At 41.3% G+C, this 21282-nt stretch overlaps 1 protein-coding gene across 3 annotated transcripts in view; it reads right to left on the reverse strand.

Moving 5' to 3' along the window:
- Positions 1-21282, reverse strand: part of klhl13 (kelch-like family member 13) — a 169612-nt gene that overhangs the window by 87920 nt on the left and 60410 nt on the right. Inside the window, exon 1 of one of the 3 annotated variants that reach the window (XM_078412634.1) lies at positions 16881-16901. The exons of the other annotated variants lie outside the window; for them this stretch is intronic. Coding sequence (XP_078268760.1) covers positions 16881-16888 — 8 coding nt within the window. The 5' untranslated portion in view covers positions 16889-16901. Of the gene's footprint in view, positions 1-16880; positions 16902-21282 lie in introns of those variants that run through there. 3 annotated transcript variants of the gene reach the window in all.

Genomic DNA, 21282 nt, shown 5'->3' on the forward strand with positions numbered 1-21282 from the left:
CTTAAATGAATAGCTCAGGATATGGTTGACTCAGCCATGGGACTCTGGGCTCCTAATTTTGTCTCGTCTCCAAAACAAAACCACAGCTTTTCCATTACTGACTAACTGCACTGAGGGAATGCAGCCGAGATGACATCTTTTGCATAATGCTGTTAAATCTAGGCCACGTCTGTACTCTCAATTAATTTGAAAATATCCCTAGTACTAATCAAAGAATTGTCTTTATATACTGCTCCACATTTGCGCCTCAACTAACCTTGTAAAAAAATAAATTACCATTTCTTTAATTTATGGCTTTTAGGATGCAACCAACAAATTGCATACATTGGTGTAACAACACTTACTGTGGGATGTTATGAAAGCCCTATCTGAATAGATATTCTTTCCTTAAAGCAACTAAATATAAGCAAAATTTCCTGATGGAATTTGCAGGAAAGGTAAAGCCATTAATTTGCATAAACAAAAGCTTCATAACTCCAATTGTTTTTACTGAACAGTTACTGAAGGGAATCCACATTAGTCAGGAAATGGTGTTAGGTAAACTGTTGGGACTGAAGGCAGATAAATCCCCAGGGCCCGATGGTCTGCATCCCACAGTACTCAAGGAGGTGGCCCTAGAAATCATGGATGCATTGGTGATCATTTTCCAATGTACTATACACTCTGGATCAGTTCCTGTGGACTGGAGGGTCAGCCAATGTAGGTTTCAAGATCAGTTTATTGTCACATGTACCGATTAAGGTACAGTGACATTTTAAGGAAGGAGGGAGCGAGAAAACAGGGAATTATAGACCAGTTAGCCTTACATCGGTAGTAGGGAAGATGTTTAAGTCGATTATCAAAGATGTAATAGCAGCGCATTTGGAAAGTAGTGACAGGATTGGTCAAAGTCAGCATGGATTTATGAAGGAGAAATCATGCTTGACTAATCTTCTGGAATTTTTTGAGGATGTAACAAGTAGAATGGATAAGGGAGAGCCAGTGGATGTGGTGTATCAGGACTTTCAAAAAGCCTTTGACAAGGTCCCACACAAGAGATTAGTGTGCAAAATTAGAGCACAGGGTATTGGGGGTACGGTATTGACATGGATAGAGAACTGGTTGGCAGACAGCAAGCAAAGAGTAGGAATTAACGGGTCCTTTTCAAAATGGCAGGCAGTGACTAGTGGGGTGCCGCAAGGCTCAGTGTTGGGACCCCAGTTATTTACAAAATATATTAACGATTTAGACGAGGGAATTAAATGTGACATCTCCAAGTTTGCGGATGATAAAGTTGGGTGGCAGTGTGAGCTGCGAGGATGCTTTGAGGCTGCAGGGTGACTTGGATAGGTTGGGTGAGTGGGCAGATGCAGTATAAGGTGGATAAATGTGAGGTTTTCCACTTTGGTGGCAAGAACAGGAAGGCAGATTATCTGAATGGTGTCAGATTAGGAGAAGGGGAGGTGCAATGAGATCTAGGTGTGCTTGTACATCAGTCACTGAAAGTAAGCATGCAGGTATAGCAAGCAGTGAAGAAAGCTTATGGCATGTTGGCCTTCATTGCAAGAGGATTTGAGTTTAGGACAAGGAGGTCCTACTGCAGTTGTACAGGGCCCTGGTGAGACTGCACCCGGAGTATTGTGTGCAGTTTTGTTCTCCTAATTTGAGGAAGGACATTATTGCTATTGAGGGATTGCAGTGTAGGTTCACCAGGTTAATTCCCGGGATCGCGGGACTGACATATGATGAAAGAATGGGTCAACTGGGCTTGTATTCACTGGAATTTAGAAGGATGAGAGGGGATCTTATAAAAACATATACAATTCTTAAAGGATTGGACAGGCTAGATGCAGGAAAAATGTTCCCCTATGTTGGGGGAGTCCAGAACCAGGGGGTCACAGTTTAAGAATAAAGGGGAGGCCATTTAGGAATGAGATGAGGAAAAACATTTTCACCCAGAGAGTTGTGAATCTGTGGAATTCTCTGCCACAGTAGGCAATGGAGGCCAATTCACTGGATGTTTTCAAGAGAGTTAGATTTAGCTGAGGGATAAAGGAATCAAGGGATTGCCCATTCCTCCTCTCCAGAGATGCTGCCTGTCCTGCTGATTTACTCCAGTAGTCTGTCTACCAAGGAATCAAGGGATATAGGGAAAAAGCAGGAATGGGGTACTGATTTTAGATGATTAGCCATGATCATATTGAATGGTGATGCTGCCTCGAAGGGCCAAATGGCCGACTCCTGCACCTATTTTCTATGTTTCTATAGAGCATATACATCAAACAACTGAGCCCAAACTAGCAAAAGGCAGATGAGGTTTTACAATTTTAGAGAAGTAAATATTAATAGTGATAAAGAATTATGTTTTGATAAAGTTGCCCATTATGACTCCATCATGCTGTTCAGATCAAATTTTAAATTATACTGAGTGAACTAAAATGATAACTTTAAATACCATGCTATTTTGCTCTACAGAACATGGGTACCACATCCTGATCATACGTTAAAGTTTACTTGATATTATCCTTTGATCTGGTCAAAGCAAAGACAGAATAGAAATGGACAAGAAAAATTAGCAAACTATTTTATCTAGTCTACTTCTTAACCTGCTAAGGAAAAATAAAATATGAGTGAAATAAACAAGCTGGGATGGAAAACAAGCCAAATAGATAAATATATTAGCAACTAAATATCACAATCAGGCACAGGCTCCTGGTGTGCTATGTTTACAATACCCCTTGTTATTAAAAAATTGCACTCGCAATAGATACTTTTCCAATTAAGGCTGGATAAAGGATGAGATAAGAAGGAATTTAAAATAGATGTTTTTCCAGTAATTGTTAATTTAACAAAAGGGAAACAAGGCTCAATTGTTTTAGTCAGCTGTCTTGATCCTGACAGCATCAGAAATGGAAGAAAAACAATGCATTTTTGAATGATTCAATTGCTATGAATACTCGAGGTGGATGACAGCATTGTCTCAAATGCTGGCATACTTGAAGCAAATGGAAACCACCATGTACAATGCAAACTATTCAGCTGGTTATCCTAATTATGGAATTACATTCGCTGAGTAATATCTGTCAAACACCCCAAATTCTTCTTCAGAGATGTTGTGAACTCTAGTATATTGTGATTCCACAAACAAAATGTGATAGATTTTTAATATTGTCTCCAATGGAAATGAAAGCTTCGGTGCTGGAATGAGAGAAACCAGCAAAGGACCTAAACCCCATCTTCTCAGGGAACCCAAAAACATTCGTTGGAGATTCAGGCAAATGGGACTACTTGGTCGGGACAGGCAAGTTCGGCCAAATTGCTTTATTTCATGCTGTGTGACACAATGACTGTTTCGCCATTTGAACAAGAACTTCCAGTCTATAAAAGGCATTTTGTTTTCTAAACCTATTTTGTTTTTAATAATTTGTTAGCATTTTGCTTTTTATTTAAACTGTCAAATAATTTAAGTTATTTACAGTAATTTTAATTGTTTGAATGTCTCTCAATCCAGCAATGATGCAGAGTACAACTGTGCTGACATTTGTCACTCAACATGTCCCTGTCCTCCACGTATCAGGAAGGACATTTGATCGAAAACAACGTTACGCCTCCTGTTAAAGGCAGTCAGACATCCTGGGGGTGGAGCCTCAGCAGTTGCCTGAGACCACTCTTCATGGAAGATTTAGCAGGTTTTATTTATCAGAACAACTTACAAATGCAGAGGGCGAGTTTATCAACCTTTCGTAACTGACTTTCACGAATGCCAATGCCTGTTCAAACCCCAATTCTACTCAATCATTTCCAAGACTTCCTTTGATTCTTTGCCTTCTTCCATCCAGAGTGTAATATTCAACTCTCTCAAGTATTCCTGGTAGTTGTGTCCCTCCAACAACATCCTCAAATACTTTTTCTTGATATCCTCAGATACGTCAAATATTCCAGTGTGAACATCTTTTCATGGGCCATAATCCAAAACACATCCCTCACAAGAGTTGATGATGATAATTATGATAACCAACTGGTCCCAACCCGAAATATTGGCTGCCCATTCCCTCCCTGCTGCCCATTCCCAATTCCCTCCCTGCTGCCCATTCCCAATTCCCTCCCTGCTGCCCAATCCCTCCCTGTTGCCCATTCCCTCCCTGCTGTCAGACCCTCCGCGTTCCTCCAGCACTTTGTGTTTTGATTACCTGTTAACAACAGGATCTGAGTAGTACTACAAATATACTCAAAGTGCTGTATAAAATGTATAAAGCCAGTTTGTTGCATTTTAATTGCATTTCCGTTTTCTCCAAGTCTTTCCCATTTGTCACCAAAAGTCAGGAAACAATACAACTTACCTGGGATTTTACATCATGCCCAAATAAAGTCAGACCATGGCCCCACCAGAATCCCACAAGGCACAAACTGCTCACAGGCATCAATGACAAATCAAATCCTCCTCCTGTATTATTCACGTGTACATGTGTGCCACGGATATTTCTCGTGTATTGGTCTTAGACTAGCACACACATTTCTGCTGTCCATTCCTCACTGGCTCGGCCACTCCAGAGAGAAGGATCAACCTCATGGCTGGGTCCACAGTCACATGTGGCCCAGGAAGGTTTCTTCCCCCCACCCCGCCCCCTCCCCCAAATACAATCAGTAAACCACAGTAACATTTACAGCAGATATGCTTGCTTCAATTATTGATATTAGCTTTTCCATTTTAAATTGAAATAAAAGATGAATCCCTTGGATTTTATTTAGAGGAAATCGGGAGCAAAAATAAACCAGCAAAAAAGTTGCCCACTGCTTCCTTTGAATAATTTTGCATCTGATATATTTTAAAAACCCTATTTGACTGAGCAAAGCAGATTGAGGCAACGACCAGAAATATGATCTGTCAACAACCTTGTGGTTAAGAAAATCAGCATTAAAAAATCATCGTATGCTAATTTCTGACAAAATTAGTAATGAGGAAATTGCTGTGTGCAGGTAACACTGAAATAAAAAGAGAACGATAAAGCACAAACAGCATTACACCTGGTCAATTCCATCTCTGGTAAGTGACTTTTCTCAAATCTGGGTTAACAGAGCATCAAACCTTCCAGGTGACAAGGTGTGCTGCACTGAGACCATAGAATGTAACGTGCACAAACAAATAACTGCACATGCTGGTTAATACACAAAATATCACAAAGTGCTGGAGTAACTCCGCAGGTCAGGTATCATCTCTGGAGAACATGGATAATGTGTTCACATTCTCCAGAGATTTGCCTGACCTGCTGAGTTACTATAACATTTTTTGTCCTCAGTGCAAAGTGCAGACAGTTACAAGTTCCTGAGAGTTGTGTCAATATACGGATGTATGTTTATACATTATCTGTTTTCCTTTATTTGTACCATACGCACATTAAATAAAGGTCTTCTTTGTTATTACTATACTCTCATTACCAAAGGGAGAATAAATACAAATGCTCAAGGGTTCCTCGAAGCAAAATTGTAATTTTATTTACTGCATTGAAAGATTAATGCTATTTTCTATAAGAAACAGTAGGACTCTCACAAAGAAATTGTAACATCACCAAATTCAGGCTTTTCAGTGCTATATAGTGCATTCGCACCAGCACCCCAATCCCCCCAAAAGTATAAACGACACTTAGCTTTGCTTAGCTTCTGAACAAATGAATACCCTTCCAAGGTCTTCACCGATCTCTCAAGTAAGAAATCACGAAAATCTAACATGGGGTTAAATTATGAAGGGTTCATTGTTTCTTATAACCAGCAGATTCCATGTATATTTTTCATAGATTATATTGAACCCAAAACAGAATGGCTGGTGTTTGTGTTTGCACTGCTGATGCTAAGATCTTACAGGACTTGAAGGATCTTCTGCTAATGTTTTGGTGCCAGATTCCACTGCATGAATGTTTCTCAGAGGTAAATTACTTCTAATGAATTGCAGTGTGCATCTTCAACTCAGTTACATGACATAATTAGAAGCACTTAACACAAATCAGAGAATGGATCGCCATGATCAGAGTTTGAGATGATGCAGTGGGGTAAATGTCACAGATGGATGGGGGTAGTAACACAATAGGTGACGTGCAATAACATTCTGATAACCCATAGCTGACTACTCAGGAATGGAACTCAGTGGATGACATTTGCCAATTCACCAGCACTGTGGTCCCCTCTTCACTGACAGCTCTCCAGGTTCACTTGCAAATGATAGTATTGTGTAACGATTAAAACAAGGGAATAAAATATTTATTGGGCACTAATAAGGTAGAACATTCAATAGTCCAGAATATCTGCTGGATGATACAATAAAAACCAGTAGGAAAAAGAGAGATTTTTTTCTTGCAAAGATGAGACACATTTAGGGATCTGCAAAGCACATCAGGAATTGATGTCTACTTGCCTGGATGAATGTAGCTCTACCCTGAGCAAAACATAATCTCAGCCTGGCTTTCAACAAATAGGATAATTTTCTAGCCCATTAATTTCAGGTGGCAGCATGCATGGAAACTCTCACTCCAGCGGGCAATGCAGGATTTTCATATACACTGGAACTATTTAAAATATGCACCTCTGGGAGGAACCACCTTTCAGCTTTACAGGAGAAAGTCAGCCAAGACTATTGAGGTGCAGTAGTCAACTTTGACTAAGAATAACAAAGAAGAGTCAACCTTCACTGCATGACCTGCAGTGAGGCAATCAGAATTTTTAATTTAAATATCAAACCAAGTGTGTTGAACTAAACGTCGATCTGCCTATCGACTGATAGGAATAATCATTTCCATGTACTGTTTGCCATGCAGTAAGGACACTTAAAAACAAAGCCAAATGTGAGAAAGGAGTCACTTTGGCTGTGATTATCCCGCTGATGTGATATTTTGGGAAACATTGCAAGATTAAAAGTGAACATTGTAAGTAAATACAATCTGACAGACTTAAGAATGTTTACAATACTGAATGCCAGACTTATCTCAAAGCTACAGATGGTGGCACGAAACAATGCTGATTCCACCTGGAAATCATAAGAACCTGAAGACAGTCCTCCTGATAGAAAAACTGGCACTGGAGAAAGCCCCTGAAGCCACCTGCTCTTCCATCTCACTAGAAAATGTAGTAAACAATTCATCTTAGAAAGGATGAAAGCCGAATTGAACCACACTGGAGCTCAAATCAAAGATCTTATGTTTAATGCAGATACACACAAAAAAAAAAATGAAAACAGAAACTGTTGAAACACACAGATCAGGTAGCATCTGTGGAAAAAACAGTTAACATTTCAGATCCAAGACCCTTGTACCACCGGTGAGGCCTGACCTGGTTTATTTCAGCATTTTATGTCTTTATTTCACTTTTCCAGCATCTAAAGATTTTTTTTTTCCACATTCAAATGGGCTGAGTATTCCTTGGAGCTCAGGAGGATGAGGGGTGATCTTATAGAGGAGTATAAAATCACGGGGAATAGATATGGTAAATGCAGCCTTTTGTCCAGGGGAGGGGAATCACCAACTAGAGGACATGGGCTTAAGGTGAGAGGGGAAAGTTTTAATAGCAACCCGAGGGGTAGCTTTTTCGCACTGATGGTGCTGGGTGTATCGATTGAGCTGCCAGAGGACGTAGTTGAGGCAGATACAATAAACCACATTTAAAAGACATTTGGACAGGTACATGGATAGGAAAGGCTTAGAGGGATGTGGGCCAAACACAGGCAGGTGCCACTCAAGCAGATGGAGCAAGTTGATGGGCATGGACAAGTTGGGTCAAAGGACCTGTTTCCATGCTGTATGACTCTGACTCCAAATTGCAGTACCACATAATGTAATGGTGTTGCCCAAAGCTTAACTAATGTACATGCCATGTTTATATAATGTTGGTATGATGCTTGTTTCTGCATTATTTCTGCAGGTGAGTGAGCACCAGCCTCTCCAGGGACTTCATGATTGGAGGAGCTGGGGCATGTCCTCTTGGTATAGGAACCGACAGGATGCCTTCCACATCACAGCAGCCCTCTCCAGGCTCAGGTTCAGGTTGCAGACATGCTGGAGCACTCCGTACAAATGACTGTACCCTAGGGATGAAACCATCGGGACCCAGGGCTTTGCCTGGGTGGAGTCCGCTCAGCTCCTTCCTCACCCGCTCAGCCTTGATGGTCAGGCGCGGGGATAGTCTGTTGGGGAGCAGGGGGGCAGGGTGGGCAGAGGCCCCACCATCAAATCTATTAAAAAGGTTTAGATCGTAGGTCCAGTCCTGGTTGCTTTCCCTCCCCAAGCCACTGGTCATGTGGAGCCTGTAATGCTTTTCATACTGCTCCACACATCCTTCACGTTGTTCTGCTGAAGGTTCAGCTCCAGCTTCCTCCTGTAGTCGTCCATTCAGATAAAAGTCTGCCCTCTTGTTTTTGCCACCAAAGTGGATAACCTCACATTTATCCGATTATACTGCATTTGCCATGCATCTGCCCACTCACCCAACCCATCCAAGTCACCCTACAGCCTCGTAGCATCCTCCTCACAGCTCACGCTGCCACCCAGCTTTGTGTCATCCGCAAACCTGGAGATGTTATATTTAATTCCTTCGTTCAAATTGTTAATAATATATTGTAAATAACTAACATTGAACAGTTCAGCACTAGAACAGGGCCTTCCGACCACAAATCTTCTCTGCCTGCATGAGAATTTCCGTCCATTCCTTGCACATCCAAGCACCTATCGAAAAAATTGTTAAACGTCAGCATCATATCTGCCACTATCACCACGCCAACAGCGCGTTACAGGCACCCACGTCTACAGACTATGTCCACAGGTCTTTTGATCTTTCACCTTCAAGCTATGCTCTCCAGTCTTTCACATGTCCAGCCTGGGACAAAGCAGGGAGTTGCTGTGTCATCAACACAGATTTCAGATAGGTATTTACAATCATAACAGGTTATGCATTAAAGGATCTGATAAGTATTGTTCTTAAATTTGGTTTCCACAGAAATCCATCCCCATCTTACATTTGCTTCATGATGGCATGGAAGTTATGATCTTAATAATTGAGCACAACAGACCCAATCCTAGTCAAAATTGCTGTGAAGCAAGATCAATAGTTTTCTCAATCTTCCATGCTGAATTGTTGCACCTTACATGCAGGGTAAACACCAAATTGAATAGGTTAGATTAAGCAACCCTATACAAATACTAAATCGAGGGTAGTCAGCAAATATCATTTCAGGCAATAGTTTATGAACAAGAAGACCAGACAGCAAACTGTGATAAACAGCAAATGGGATTAACAAAAATAAAATTCTGCGTTCATTTCTGTTTGTTTTTTTTTAATCCTTCTTACTTACCTTCCCTGCTACAATCTGAAGACATATATTCTGTTACTCATTTTATCATGCTTCCTTGTTTTGTTGCACTTCCCAAAGATATTCACTATCACTTCTCTGGATTAAATTCCATTTAACAAATTTTCTTCTCAATCGATGAGAATATCCATACCTTCTATCAAACAAAGGTTTCTATCGTTTTCAACCACACACATCTAACTTTTATATCATCTGCAAAATGTCTTTACCACTAATCGAAGTTACAGAAAGCAGGGGATGTAATGCCCCCTGTGTAATCAGTCTGCAGAAGGGTCCCGATCCCAAAAAATCACCTCCAGAGATGCTGCCTGACCTGCTGAGTTATCCCAGCACTTAACATACTTTTTTTGTAAACCAGCATCTGCAGTTCCTCGTTTCCCATGTGGAACCCCACTGATAACAGTGTTCCAGTCACAAAATGTCCATCTGCTTCCCACCACTGAATCACTTTCATGTCCAAGTTGCTCCTCTCCTTTGAATCCCACGTGCCTTTATTTAGTCCAGCCTCTCAAGCAGACCTTGTCACAGGTTGAGATCCACGTACACCATATCAAGCACATCCATTCCAGTTTGCTACTCTCTCAAAAAAAATGTCAATTGATTCAGTATGGCACGATTTTCCCTCAACAAATCCACAGTGAACACCCTTGAGTAACCTGTCTTTCTCAAAGAAGGTTTATACTTCCCTCAGAATTTATTCCAATAAATTGCCTGCAGAAGTTAAATTAACTAGTCTGCAGTTTATCCCTACCTTCCTATTCATACACTACATTGGCTGTTCTCCTGTAGCCAGGGAAGGTCGAAAAATAATGGTACATTGACAGCATCACACTTGTAGGCAGGAAAATAACAGTTCAAGAGCCTCTGCAATGTTCATTCTTTCTTTCAAAGCCTGAGATTTACTTGATCTGGGCTCAATGATGTTTAGTTTCGTTTATTATTGTCACGTGTACCGAGGTATAGTGAAACATTTTTGTTTGCAGGCTATCCAGTCACAGAAGACTACTAATGATTACAATCAAGCTGTTCACAATGCACAAATAAAGAATATAGGGTACTGTAGCGACCATAGAGATTGGTCTTGAGAGTCGAACCCTCGGATTGGCCAGCAAGGTCACATGGTGGTGCGACCATAGGGATTGATCCTGAGTCGAACCTGCTGATTGGCCAGCAAGGTCAGGTGGTGGTTTTGGGCCCAAAAAACAGGCAGTGGGAAGAGAACTTCGATGTGAACAGTTTCAGTTAATGGTTGTCTGTAATCTCGTTTGTTATCCTTTGTAATTGAATATTGCTGCCGCAATAAACTTCTTTAACAAAGTACAAGCCTCCAGACTCGCCATAGTACAACATTTAGTGCAAGGTAAAATAGCTCACAGGTCTCCATTAAAGTAGATAAGAGATCAGAAATGCACGCTAGCTGGTGAGAGTGGAGGATGAAACCACGAGGCAGAAGATGGAGGCGCAGGCAAGTCCCAAGAAAGCAGATGTGGCTGGTGAGAGAACGGTTTAGTTGCCTGATAACATCTGGGTAAGAAACTGCCCCTGAATCTGGAGGTATATATTTTCAAACTTCTGTTCCTCTTGCCTGGTGGGAGAGGGGAGCAGAGGGAATGACCGGGTTGAGACTGATCCTTGGTTATGCTAGTGGCCTTGCTGAGGCCTAGTGAAGTGTAGACGTCATCAATGGAAGGGAGGTTGGTTTGTGTGATGGTCTGGGCTGCGTCCACAACTGTCTACAATATCTTGCGGTTGTGATGGAGCTGTTCCCAAACCAGGTTGTGATGCATCCTGATAAAATGCTTTCCACGGCACATGTGTAGAAGTTGGTCAGGGTTGTTGGGGGCATGCTGAATGTCCTAAGCCTTCTAAGGAAGTAGAGGCGTTGGTGTGCTTTCTTGGCCACAGCTTCGATGTGGCTGGTTCTGGACAAATTGCCTGTGATATTTAATCCTAGGAAGCTTTTGACCATCTCTCCATCGGTGCTTTCAATGTATCATTCATTCTATTGAACTACTATATACTTCTTTTATCCCATCTGGTATTTCACACATTTCCTATTTAATTACAACATCACCATTCGCCTCCTTTGTTGTAAAGAGTGTTGCAAAGTATTCACTTAGAACTCTACCAATATCCTTTACTTACCTACACAGATTACCTTTGGTTACCTTTTCAGTTCCTAACAGTCTTTACTCAGTGATCTTCTTGATCTTTGTACGTGCAAAGCATCTTTGGATTTTCTCTGTTTTTACTTGCTAATATATTTTTTAAATAGCTTGAATTGCAAATTTCTATTTTAGTTTGACCTCCACATTTCCCACCCTCTTCTTGGATTCATGCTGGATTCAGTTTTAATAATCTGACATAAGCTTCTCTTTATAGCTCCTATCTCCTTGTGGACGTTTAATCAGAAGGCTCAAAATTTGGCAAGCCCACCCCATTCTCTGTGGGAATATATTTACCCTGAAGCTCTGGAATCTCCGTCATCAAATGCCTCCCATTGCTCGAAGGATTTAACTGTTGAGTGGCTGATTCCAGTTCACTTTTGCTAAATCAGTTCTTCGCCATGTGATGTTAATCTTATCCCTTTTTTAGGATCTTCAATCCTTTTGTATCTTTATTCTTTTCCATAACCATGATAAATCTAACTAAATTATGGTAATTACAACAAAAGTGCTCTCCCGTTAATACTTTTTCCACCTGACCTACCCATCTTGCACGCAATCTGCTCCCACCCCTACCGTCACCTGCTAAAACACACTTGAATGCAATTTTGGTATTCCCTGTCCTCTATCTGCATTGGATTGAATGTATCCCAGTTTTTGCTTCAGTAAATGAAATCCCATGCTATTGCTGCCCTGGTGTTTTTGCACTTATCAGACATTTCTCCACAATTTTCCTCCAGTTTCTCAGGATCAATATCCTCACAGTATTCAGGTTTGCTGGTACTGCTGAGGAGGGTTTAAACTAGATTGTCCAGATGGTGAGAAGCTGTGCAAAGACTCAATAGGGAATAAGAGAGATCGGAAAATGGAAGACAAGATGAACATTTTTATATGAGACATAGAATAAACCAAAACGCGAAAGTGTACTGCACAAGGAAGATGAGCTGAAGGCACTGATAGACAGTTATTACAGAAATATAGATTAAACTGCAACAGGAAAGACAACTGAACATTTTTGGCGCAGCGCGTTCTAATGAGATAGAGGATATAAAATGAGAGGGGAGTCGCAGAATTGGTTCAAGAATCAATAATAGCTGCAAGGGGAAATGTAAGTATTTTCTGCTATGAACACATCATCATATCATATCATATATATATACAGCGCGGAAACAGGCCTTTTCGGCCCACCAAGTCCGCATTGCCCAGTGATCCCCGCACATTAACACTATCCTACACCCACTAGGGACAATTTTTACATTTACCCAGCCAATTAACCTACATACCTGTACGTCTTTGGAGTGTGGGAGGAAACTGAAGATCTCGGAGAAAACCTACGCAGGTTTTAAAACATTTTTAAAACATTTGTTGTTGGAGGCTGCCATTTACTAATTTCTCATTATTAATTCCATGTCTCATTCTCTAAGGGCCCAACATTTATTGTACTTGTTCTCAAATATGTTACATATTTGCAGAACCTGCTTGTGTTTGCTTTGTATTACTTGCTTGCTTGGCCTCAATCTAGTTTTGGTTGTCGCTGTCCTTTATTACAATAGACAATAGACAATAGGTGCAGGAGTAGGCCATTCAGCCCTTCGAGCCAGCACCGCCATTCAATGTGATCATGGCTGATCACTCTCAATCAGTACCCCGTTCTTGCCTTCTCCCCATACCCCCTCACTCCGCTATCCTTAAGAGCTCTATCCAGCTCTCTCTTGAAAGCATTTAACGAACTGGCCTCCACTGCCTTCTGAGGCAGAGAATTCCACACCTTCACCACTCTCTGACTGAAAAAGTTCTTCCTCATCTCTGTTCTAAATGGCCTACCCCTTATTCTTAAACTGTGGCCCTTTGTTCTGGACTCCCCCAACATTGGGAACATGTTTCCTGCCTCTAATGTGTCCAATCCCCTAATTATCTTATACGTTTCAATAAGATCCCCCCTCATCCTTCTAAATTCCAGTGTATACAAGCCCAATCGCTCCAGCCTTTCAACATACGACAGTCCCGCCATTCCGGGAATTAACCTAGTGAACCTACGCTGCACGCCCTCCATAGCAAGAATATCCTTCCTCAAATTTGGAGACCAAAACTGCACACAGTACTCCAGGTGCGGTCTCACCAGGACCCGGTACAACTGTAGAAGGACCTCTTTGCTCCTATACTCAACTCCTCTTGTTACGAAGGCCAACATTCCATTGGCTTTCTTCACTGCCTGCTGTACTTGCATGCTTCCTTTCATTGACTGATGCACTAGGACACCCAGATCTCGTTGAACTCCCCCTCCTCCTAACTTGACACCATTCAGATAATAATCTGCCTTTCTATTCTTACTTCCAAAGTGAATAACCTCACACTTATCTACATTAAACTGCATCTGCCATGTATCCGCCCACTCACACAACCTGTCCAAGTCACCCTGCAGCCTTATTGCATCTTCCTCACAATTCACACTACCCCCCAGCTTAGTATCATCTGCAAATTTGCTAATGGTACTTTTAATCCCTTCGTCTAAGTCATTAATGTATATCGTAAATAGCTGGGGTCCCAGCACCGAACCTTGCGGTACCCCACTGGTCACTGCCTGCCATTCCGAAAGGGACCCATTTATCCCCACTCTTTGCTTTCTGTCTGTCAACCAGTTTTCTATCCATGTCAGTACCCTACCCCCAATACCATGTGCCCTAATTTTGCCCACTAATCTCCTATGTGGGACCTTGTCGAAGGCTTTCTGAAAGTCGAGGTACACCACATCCACTGACTCTCCCCTGTCAATTTTCCTAGTTATATCCTCAAAAAATTCCAGTAGATTTGTCAAGCATGATTTCCCCTTCGTAAATCCATGCTGACTCGGAATGATCCCGTTACTGCTATCCAAATGCTCAGCAATTTCGTCTTTTATAATTGACTCCAGCATCTTCCCCACCACTGATGTCAGACTAACTGGTCTATAATTACCTGTTTTCTCTCTCCCTCCTTTCTTAAAAAGTGGGATAACATTTGCTATCCTCCAATCCACAGGAACTGATCCTGAATCTATAGAACATTGAAAAATGATCTCCAATGCTTCCACTATTTCTAGAGCCACCTCCTTAAGTACCCTGGGATGCAGACCATCAGGCCCTGGGGATTTATCAGCCTTCAGTCCCATCAGTCTACCCAAAACCATTTCCTGCCTAAGGTGGATTTCCTTCAGTTCCTCCATCACCCTAGGTTCTCCGGCCCCTAGAACATTTGGGAGATTGTGTGTATCTTCCTCAGTGAAGACAGATCCAAAATAACGGTTTAACTCGTCTGCCATTTCTTTGTTCCCCATAATAAATTCCCCTGCTTCTGTCTTCAACAGATCTGAAATTTCCCGATCTTCTCATGATATGCCCTTTTCAATTTTCTCATTTACTTCTCCTGAGAAACACGTTACCTGGACAAGACTATTTAGTTTATTTAGTTTATTGTCACTTGTACCAAGATACAGTGAAAAGCTATTGTTTATTTAACAACAAACTATTTATACACATTGTAAATGTTAGAATCCTTTACAAATATATTTCTTCTCACCAAAATTTGGCATAATTTCACACTAATCCTTAACTTCAGGCATTTTGGCTACTGTTTTTGCAAGTATTCCTTTAGTACCACAACTCGATCTAGTTCCTCTTGACTTAGGCAACCTTGTAAAAGATTTAAGAGTTGGCCTTTGTATTAACCTCTTTTTTTTCATGTCCTCTCCTTGCCTTCCAAAAACGATATTTTTAATTTCATCCCTGCACTTGCTAAACTCATCATATTATCCTTGTATTTTAATAATATCCATTTAGCATGTTGCCATTTGTTTGTTCCCCATCTGTTCTCTATTAATTGCCAGAAGGATATCTCAACTCTGGAGCAAGATTCAATTAGCATTAAAAACTGTAAAACAAGTGTACTAAACACTTCTTACCTACCTGGCCCATCTGTTCACTCATTGTCCTGACTTGCAAAATTAGTCTATGAAAATAATCTACAACCAATTCATTCAATATTGAAAACAGACCAACATAGAAGAGTGCAGCAATGAAACAGGCCGTTTGGCTAATGATGTCAGTGTCAAATAAGATACCAAATTAAACTAATATTTTTTACCCACATCCCTCCATTCCAGACATATCAATGTGTCCATCTAAAGGGCACTTGAACATCAGTATTACCCACAGTGTGCTCAGCCCCTTCCAGGCAACCACACAGAGTGCACTTCTGTGAGGGTCTCCACCTTGTACAGGATAGACGCAAAATCCTAGAGTAACTCAGCGGGACAGGCAGCATCTCTGGATAGAAGGAATGGAAGACGTTTCAGGTCGAGTCTGAAGAAGGGTCTCAACCCAAAATGTTACCCATTCCTTCTATCCAGGGACATCACCTTGTTGTGGTGGGGATGCTTGCGTATGCTAAGATCCTGAGAGCTAAACTGTCTGGAGGTTGACAAAGCGCAGCCCAAGTAGACCTCAAGAGTGAAACTGGCAGATGATGGTGGCTTGCCAATGGATGGAGCAGCACGATGGATGAGAAGGTGGAAGAAGACTGCAGCAGGGAACGACTCCCAACAGTGGTGAAATCCATGCTGTTGGACCCAGGCCTGTCTCTGTCAAAGACTGTGTGATGGCTGTCTGTGCACCAGTCTCCCCACCTGGAAAGGCTCTTAAAAGATGCCATGTACAAATGCCCCACCTGGAGAAACATACCAGCTGCAAAGTCTATGGCTCCAGGATCAGCCTCTTCAGTCATCTCAAGACCCACAGAAGGGACTCACCGGTTGGACAACCATACTTGAGTGATCATCGATGATTGTGACTATGCTAAAAAACTTGCCACAAATATCCTCTTCAAACTTCCTCTCCAAAGCTATACTCTAGTATTTGACAGTTTCATCCAGAGAAAAAGGTACTGACTTTCAGAGATCTATAGACTAGGATCACAAGATCCTTCCATTCATCAATGCTGTTAAGGGTCATGCCATTATATTTGACAGAATCATATTCTGATATTGTTTAATCCCAACTGTAAAAGTAATCCAACATATAGAAAAACAGGTATAAATAGTTTAATAGTTTTCTTTCTAAGCCTCACCTCAATTACTGAATATTTTCCCCAAATGATTGTGGAACAGCATCTCCTCATTGAAAAATCAGGAAAACATTGCAAAAATTGACCTTGGCCCATTCATCGTGAATCGTGAAATGCTCTTTGATACCACACAAAGATTGAAAATGCTTAACTGAAAAATAACCCTGTCATAGACAAGGAGCAACCCAGCCACAAAATGTCTTACAAAATGCACATACCTTGCTCGGCCATCAATACCATTGACAGCGTAAGCACACGACAGCACCACTAATATTTGTAAAGTACTCTACCTGCACATTTAAATACACCAGCTCTGCCTCAGGCTCCATGGTTGGTATGATACAAGAGTGTCTCCAACTGAAATAGGGCTAAAATCAACTTCTGGTTCAGTTCAAACACCAGCCTTAATTTAAATGAAGCAGATTTTTTAAAGTTCTCAGGGGGAAAAATCACAAAACCATGGGGCTTCAGTGTAGCTGATGAAACAATTCTGTTTTCTTGTTGTCATTTCAAGAGCCATTTCTGCTTTTTATGGCTTTATATTTGTATCCTCAATCTCAATAGATCTGCATTTGTAGTGACTCCATTAACAACTTCTGCATCAGTAAAGATCAAAGTGCTTCGTTAGTACTGTGGCCATGCCCTCTGTCTCAAAAGCGATCCTTTTTGTAATGATCTGATCAGGCACTTACAATCTTAAGTAGCATAAAGTCCACTTCTGCGGCCTAATGGTCAGATAGAGAACAAGAATAAGGATTTTGGTGGGGAAGATTTACGGGTGTCAGAGGTTATGGGGAGAAGGCAGGAGAATGCGGTTTGGGGGGGCAGAGATAGATCAGCCATGATTGATTGGCAGAGTAGAATTGATGGGCCTAACGGCCTAATTCTGTTCCTATCACTTATGATCTTATGAAGGGAAGTGGGAAGAAATACAGTTCTGGTCACAACCAAAGCTCAATCAGCCTCACTGACTCAGTGAGGAAGGGAGTGAGCCTGCTCTGTGTTTCCAGCTCTGCGAGGCTCGATCCAGCCCCCAACCGTTGCACCTCAGGTGGTGGTGGGAGAGAAGGCATGTGGAAATTCCCCGTTCCCACCCAGCAGCAGCCAACAAATCCAACTCATTCCCCCCTAGCAGTCTCTTAAATGCCCTTTCATATGTATGGGATTCCCATAAACCAGCATCCGTAACTTGTGGAGAACCTGTGTGTGCATAAGGAATATGGCCACATTAGTTTTTACATGCTTCTGTAACTAGTGCCGATCTGGTCCCGCCAACCAGCTGTTAAATTGTACAAGTAGAATTCTGTGACGCTGCAACTCCAAAATAGCACACATGGTCTCAGACACCATCTACTATCTTCAGGAAGGAATGAATAAACAAATTGCAGTATTTTGTACATCAAAATGTATTTTGCCTGATCAGCTGTTAGATATTGCAGGACCCTGTACAGGGGCACCCAAAATAACATCTGGCACTCCCTTTCTCTTAATTTAATCACATCTAGATTATTCACACAATCTTTGTTGCACTGCTGCCTATTCCTCTACTGTATTAAAGATAGATCATTGGGAGAAAGATGAACAAAGATAATGGGCAGCTGGGTGATCAATGCATCCAACTCTAGCTGTGGTAGAGTTTTTATAAGTAGCATCACTCTCTGAAGCAGCAGAAACACTCATTTAATAATTCAGTCCAAATCCCATTCCGCTTCTGGCCATTTTGATGACAGCGGACAATTGTAGCAATGCACATAATGTTTGTAAGTTGTCCATAATGAGAAATCGAACAGAAAAATACATCAAGCCACAAAATAATTGGTAATCTCGAGTTGGCTTCTACTCTTCCTGCTACTGGGCTCCATATCACCGCCGAGACAAATTTGTCTGTTTCTTAATATTTCCACTGTGTCAAAAAAATGTTCTCTGGGCAACAAGTAAAACAAAGTCAGTACTTCACCACAAATACCAAAACATAAACATTACATCTTGTTGGTTTTCCATTGCACTCACTGGGAACCTGACAGTTCTGTAAGGTGATTACAATGCATTAGATGACCATATGGGGAGTGCTGTATAGCACAGGGATCTAGGAGTCTAGGTGCATGATTCCTTGAAGGTCCAGCCACAGGTAGATAAGTGGTCAAAATGTTTTTAGTACATTGGCCTTCATCAGCCAGAGTATTGAGTATAGAACTTGGAGATCATGTTGTAGTTGTATAAGACGTTGGTGAGACAGCATTTAGAGTATTGTGTTCAGTTCTGGGCACCACGTGAAAGGAAAGATGTTGTCAAGCTGGAAAGGGTACAGAGAAGATTTACGAGGATGTTACCAGGACTAGAGGGTCTGAGCGCAAGGGAAAGGTTGAGTAGGCCTGGACTCTATTCCCTGGACCGTGGGAAGATGAGGGGTGATCTTATAGAGGTGTATAAAATCATGAGAGGAATAGATCAGGTAGATGCACAGAGTCTCTTGCCCAGAGTAGGTGAATTGAGGACCAGAGGACATCGATTTAAGGTGAAGGGGAAAAGATTTAAAAGGAATCTGAGGGGTAACTTTTTCACACAAAGGGTGTGTATGGAACAAGCTGCAGAGGAGGTAGTTGAGGCTGGGACTATCTCAACGTTTAAGAAACAGTTAGACAGGTACATGGATAGGACAGTTTGGGAGGAATATGGACCAAACGCAGGTAGGTGGGACTAGTGTAGCTGGGACATGTCGGCCGGTGTGGGCAAGTTGGGCCGAAGGGCCTGTTTCCACACTGTATCACTCTAGATATTTACCAATAGGTCCATGCACTTGGTTTTGATACGTCTTTAGGGAAACAAGTCCTTCCTGTTCAACTATTATTTTATATAACACACCTCATTTAGATCTCCCCTGAACCAAAGAAAACAACTGCAATTTATCCCATCTTTCCTCATAGGTAGTTTCCCAATCCTGACAACTTCCTTATAGGATCCTCTGCATCCTCTACAGTGCAATTACTTCATTCTTCCAATCCATTTAGTAAGTCCAAATACACCAGGTTGATCAATTTATACACACACACACAACACATGGGCACACACACTTTACTGCCATCTGAAATATTACTTCTCTTCATGAATATTCCCAACATTCGTTTTTATTCCAGATTTCTCAACATCCTAATTTTTGTTGCTTTTTGATCACAATAGGTCCACAAAATACACCTCCATTAATAACGAGGAAGGTACAGTCAAACATCTGACCTATGGTTGGTCCAAGTTAAGCAACGAGATGTTGAAATCCTTATCCTGTTTTTTCATTCCTTATACAATCTTGCCTTCCCCCTTTCCTCCAGACCTACAGCACTTAAATATCTGTAATCCATCCTGGCACCTGGGCCACCCACAAGCTTAAATCAGCTCTCTGTTGGAGCCTTGTCAATAGATATCATGGCCTACAGCTCTGGAATTCCCTACCAAAACTTCTCCAACTTTATCCTTCCTCCCTCCAGGCATTCCTTAAAACCTATCTTCTTAATAAACTTCCTTTGTGGTTCAGACTAATATTCCTAAGGCATTTGAAATTTTTTCTTTGCTTCATTTAAGGAGGAGTTGTTAATTCTATTTCTGGTTTATGCCTAATTACATTCTCCAGCACACCAGAATGGATTACGTGAGAAAAAGACAGAATATATGCAGTTTTGCAGTCAAGACAGCCAGGCATACCAGGCAGCTCCCATGAATACTCATCCTGCTGCCAATTACAAAGGATTTACATATTGACGTTCAAAAACAGGCTCCACATGATTGCAAGTGCGCTGTGCAGCTGAGGCATGATGTCATTGCCATAGCCAAAAGCAAATTGTACAGTCAGCTTAACTAATCATGCAATGAGTGTTGGACAGAGTTTAAAAACCAAGCAGATATCACATACCGCACACAGATATGTTTCTGGAACATCGAGCTGACCAGTTCTCAAGAACCTTCAAGCTAAAAATTACAGACCCACACAACGGTAGTCATTGCCCTGGGCTAAGATGATCGAAAGGGGAATAAAATATTAGAGGAACAAAACAAAACATTTCAAAGTTATGTCCATGCTTTCCATGTAACAAATGTTCTTTATTTATACAATGAGTAGGATATTTGTTCTTTTATTTGCTGCCTAATTTAGGATTACACTAAAATTCAGCATTAATTTGCAAAATTCCTTCTGATCTGTAAATTAGGAGTTGTCACTTAGACTAACCAAGTGTACAGGACTACAAAAGTAAGTCAGAAGCATGTTGAATGACTCACCCACTAATATCCAAAGACTATAGCACAATTCACAGGGCATGATTGTGAAGGAATACACCCCACTTAGCTGGATGACTGAGCTCCAATGACACTCAGAAAACTGAATACTATCAAGAATAAAGCAGCCTCCAAACAGCCAAGCCTTCTGCAGCATCGTCTCTCAATCTGACATTAAAATAGTAGGAGTATTTCCATAAAGGCCCTCAAGTTGAATCCATAATTCGATAAGATCAAGCTTATTTGATTGTGGGCCCCTAATAAATTTCCCCATCTATTCCCCATAACCCTACAGATAACTTCAGTATTCCTACAGATCAAAGTTTTAACTGGAGTCCTCAGCTGAAATACTGCATACAGTTTCGCTCCCTTTATTTAAAATATATATATTGTAACTATAAAAAAAAATGGTGAATCGTATAATTCTCT

The sequence above is a fragment of the Rhinoraja longicauda genome, chromosome 15, assembly GCF_053455715.1.
Source record: "Rhinoraja longicauda isolate Sanriku21f chromosome 15, sRhiLon1.1, whole genome shotgun sequence".
Classification (NCBI taxonomy): Eukaryota; Metazoa; Chordata; class Chondrichthyes; order Rajiformes; family Arhynchobatidae; genus Rhinoraja; species Rhinoraja longicauda.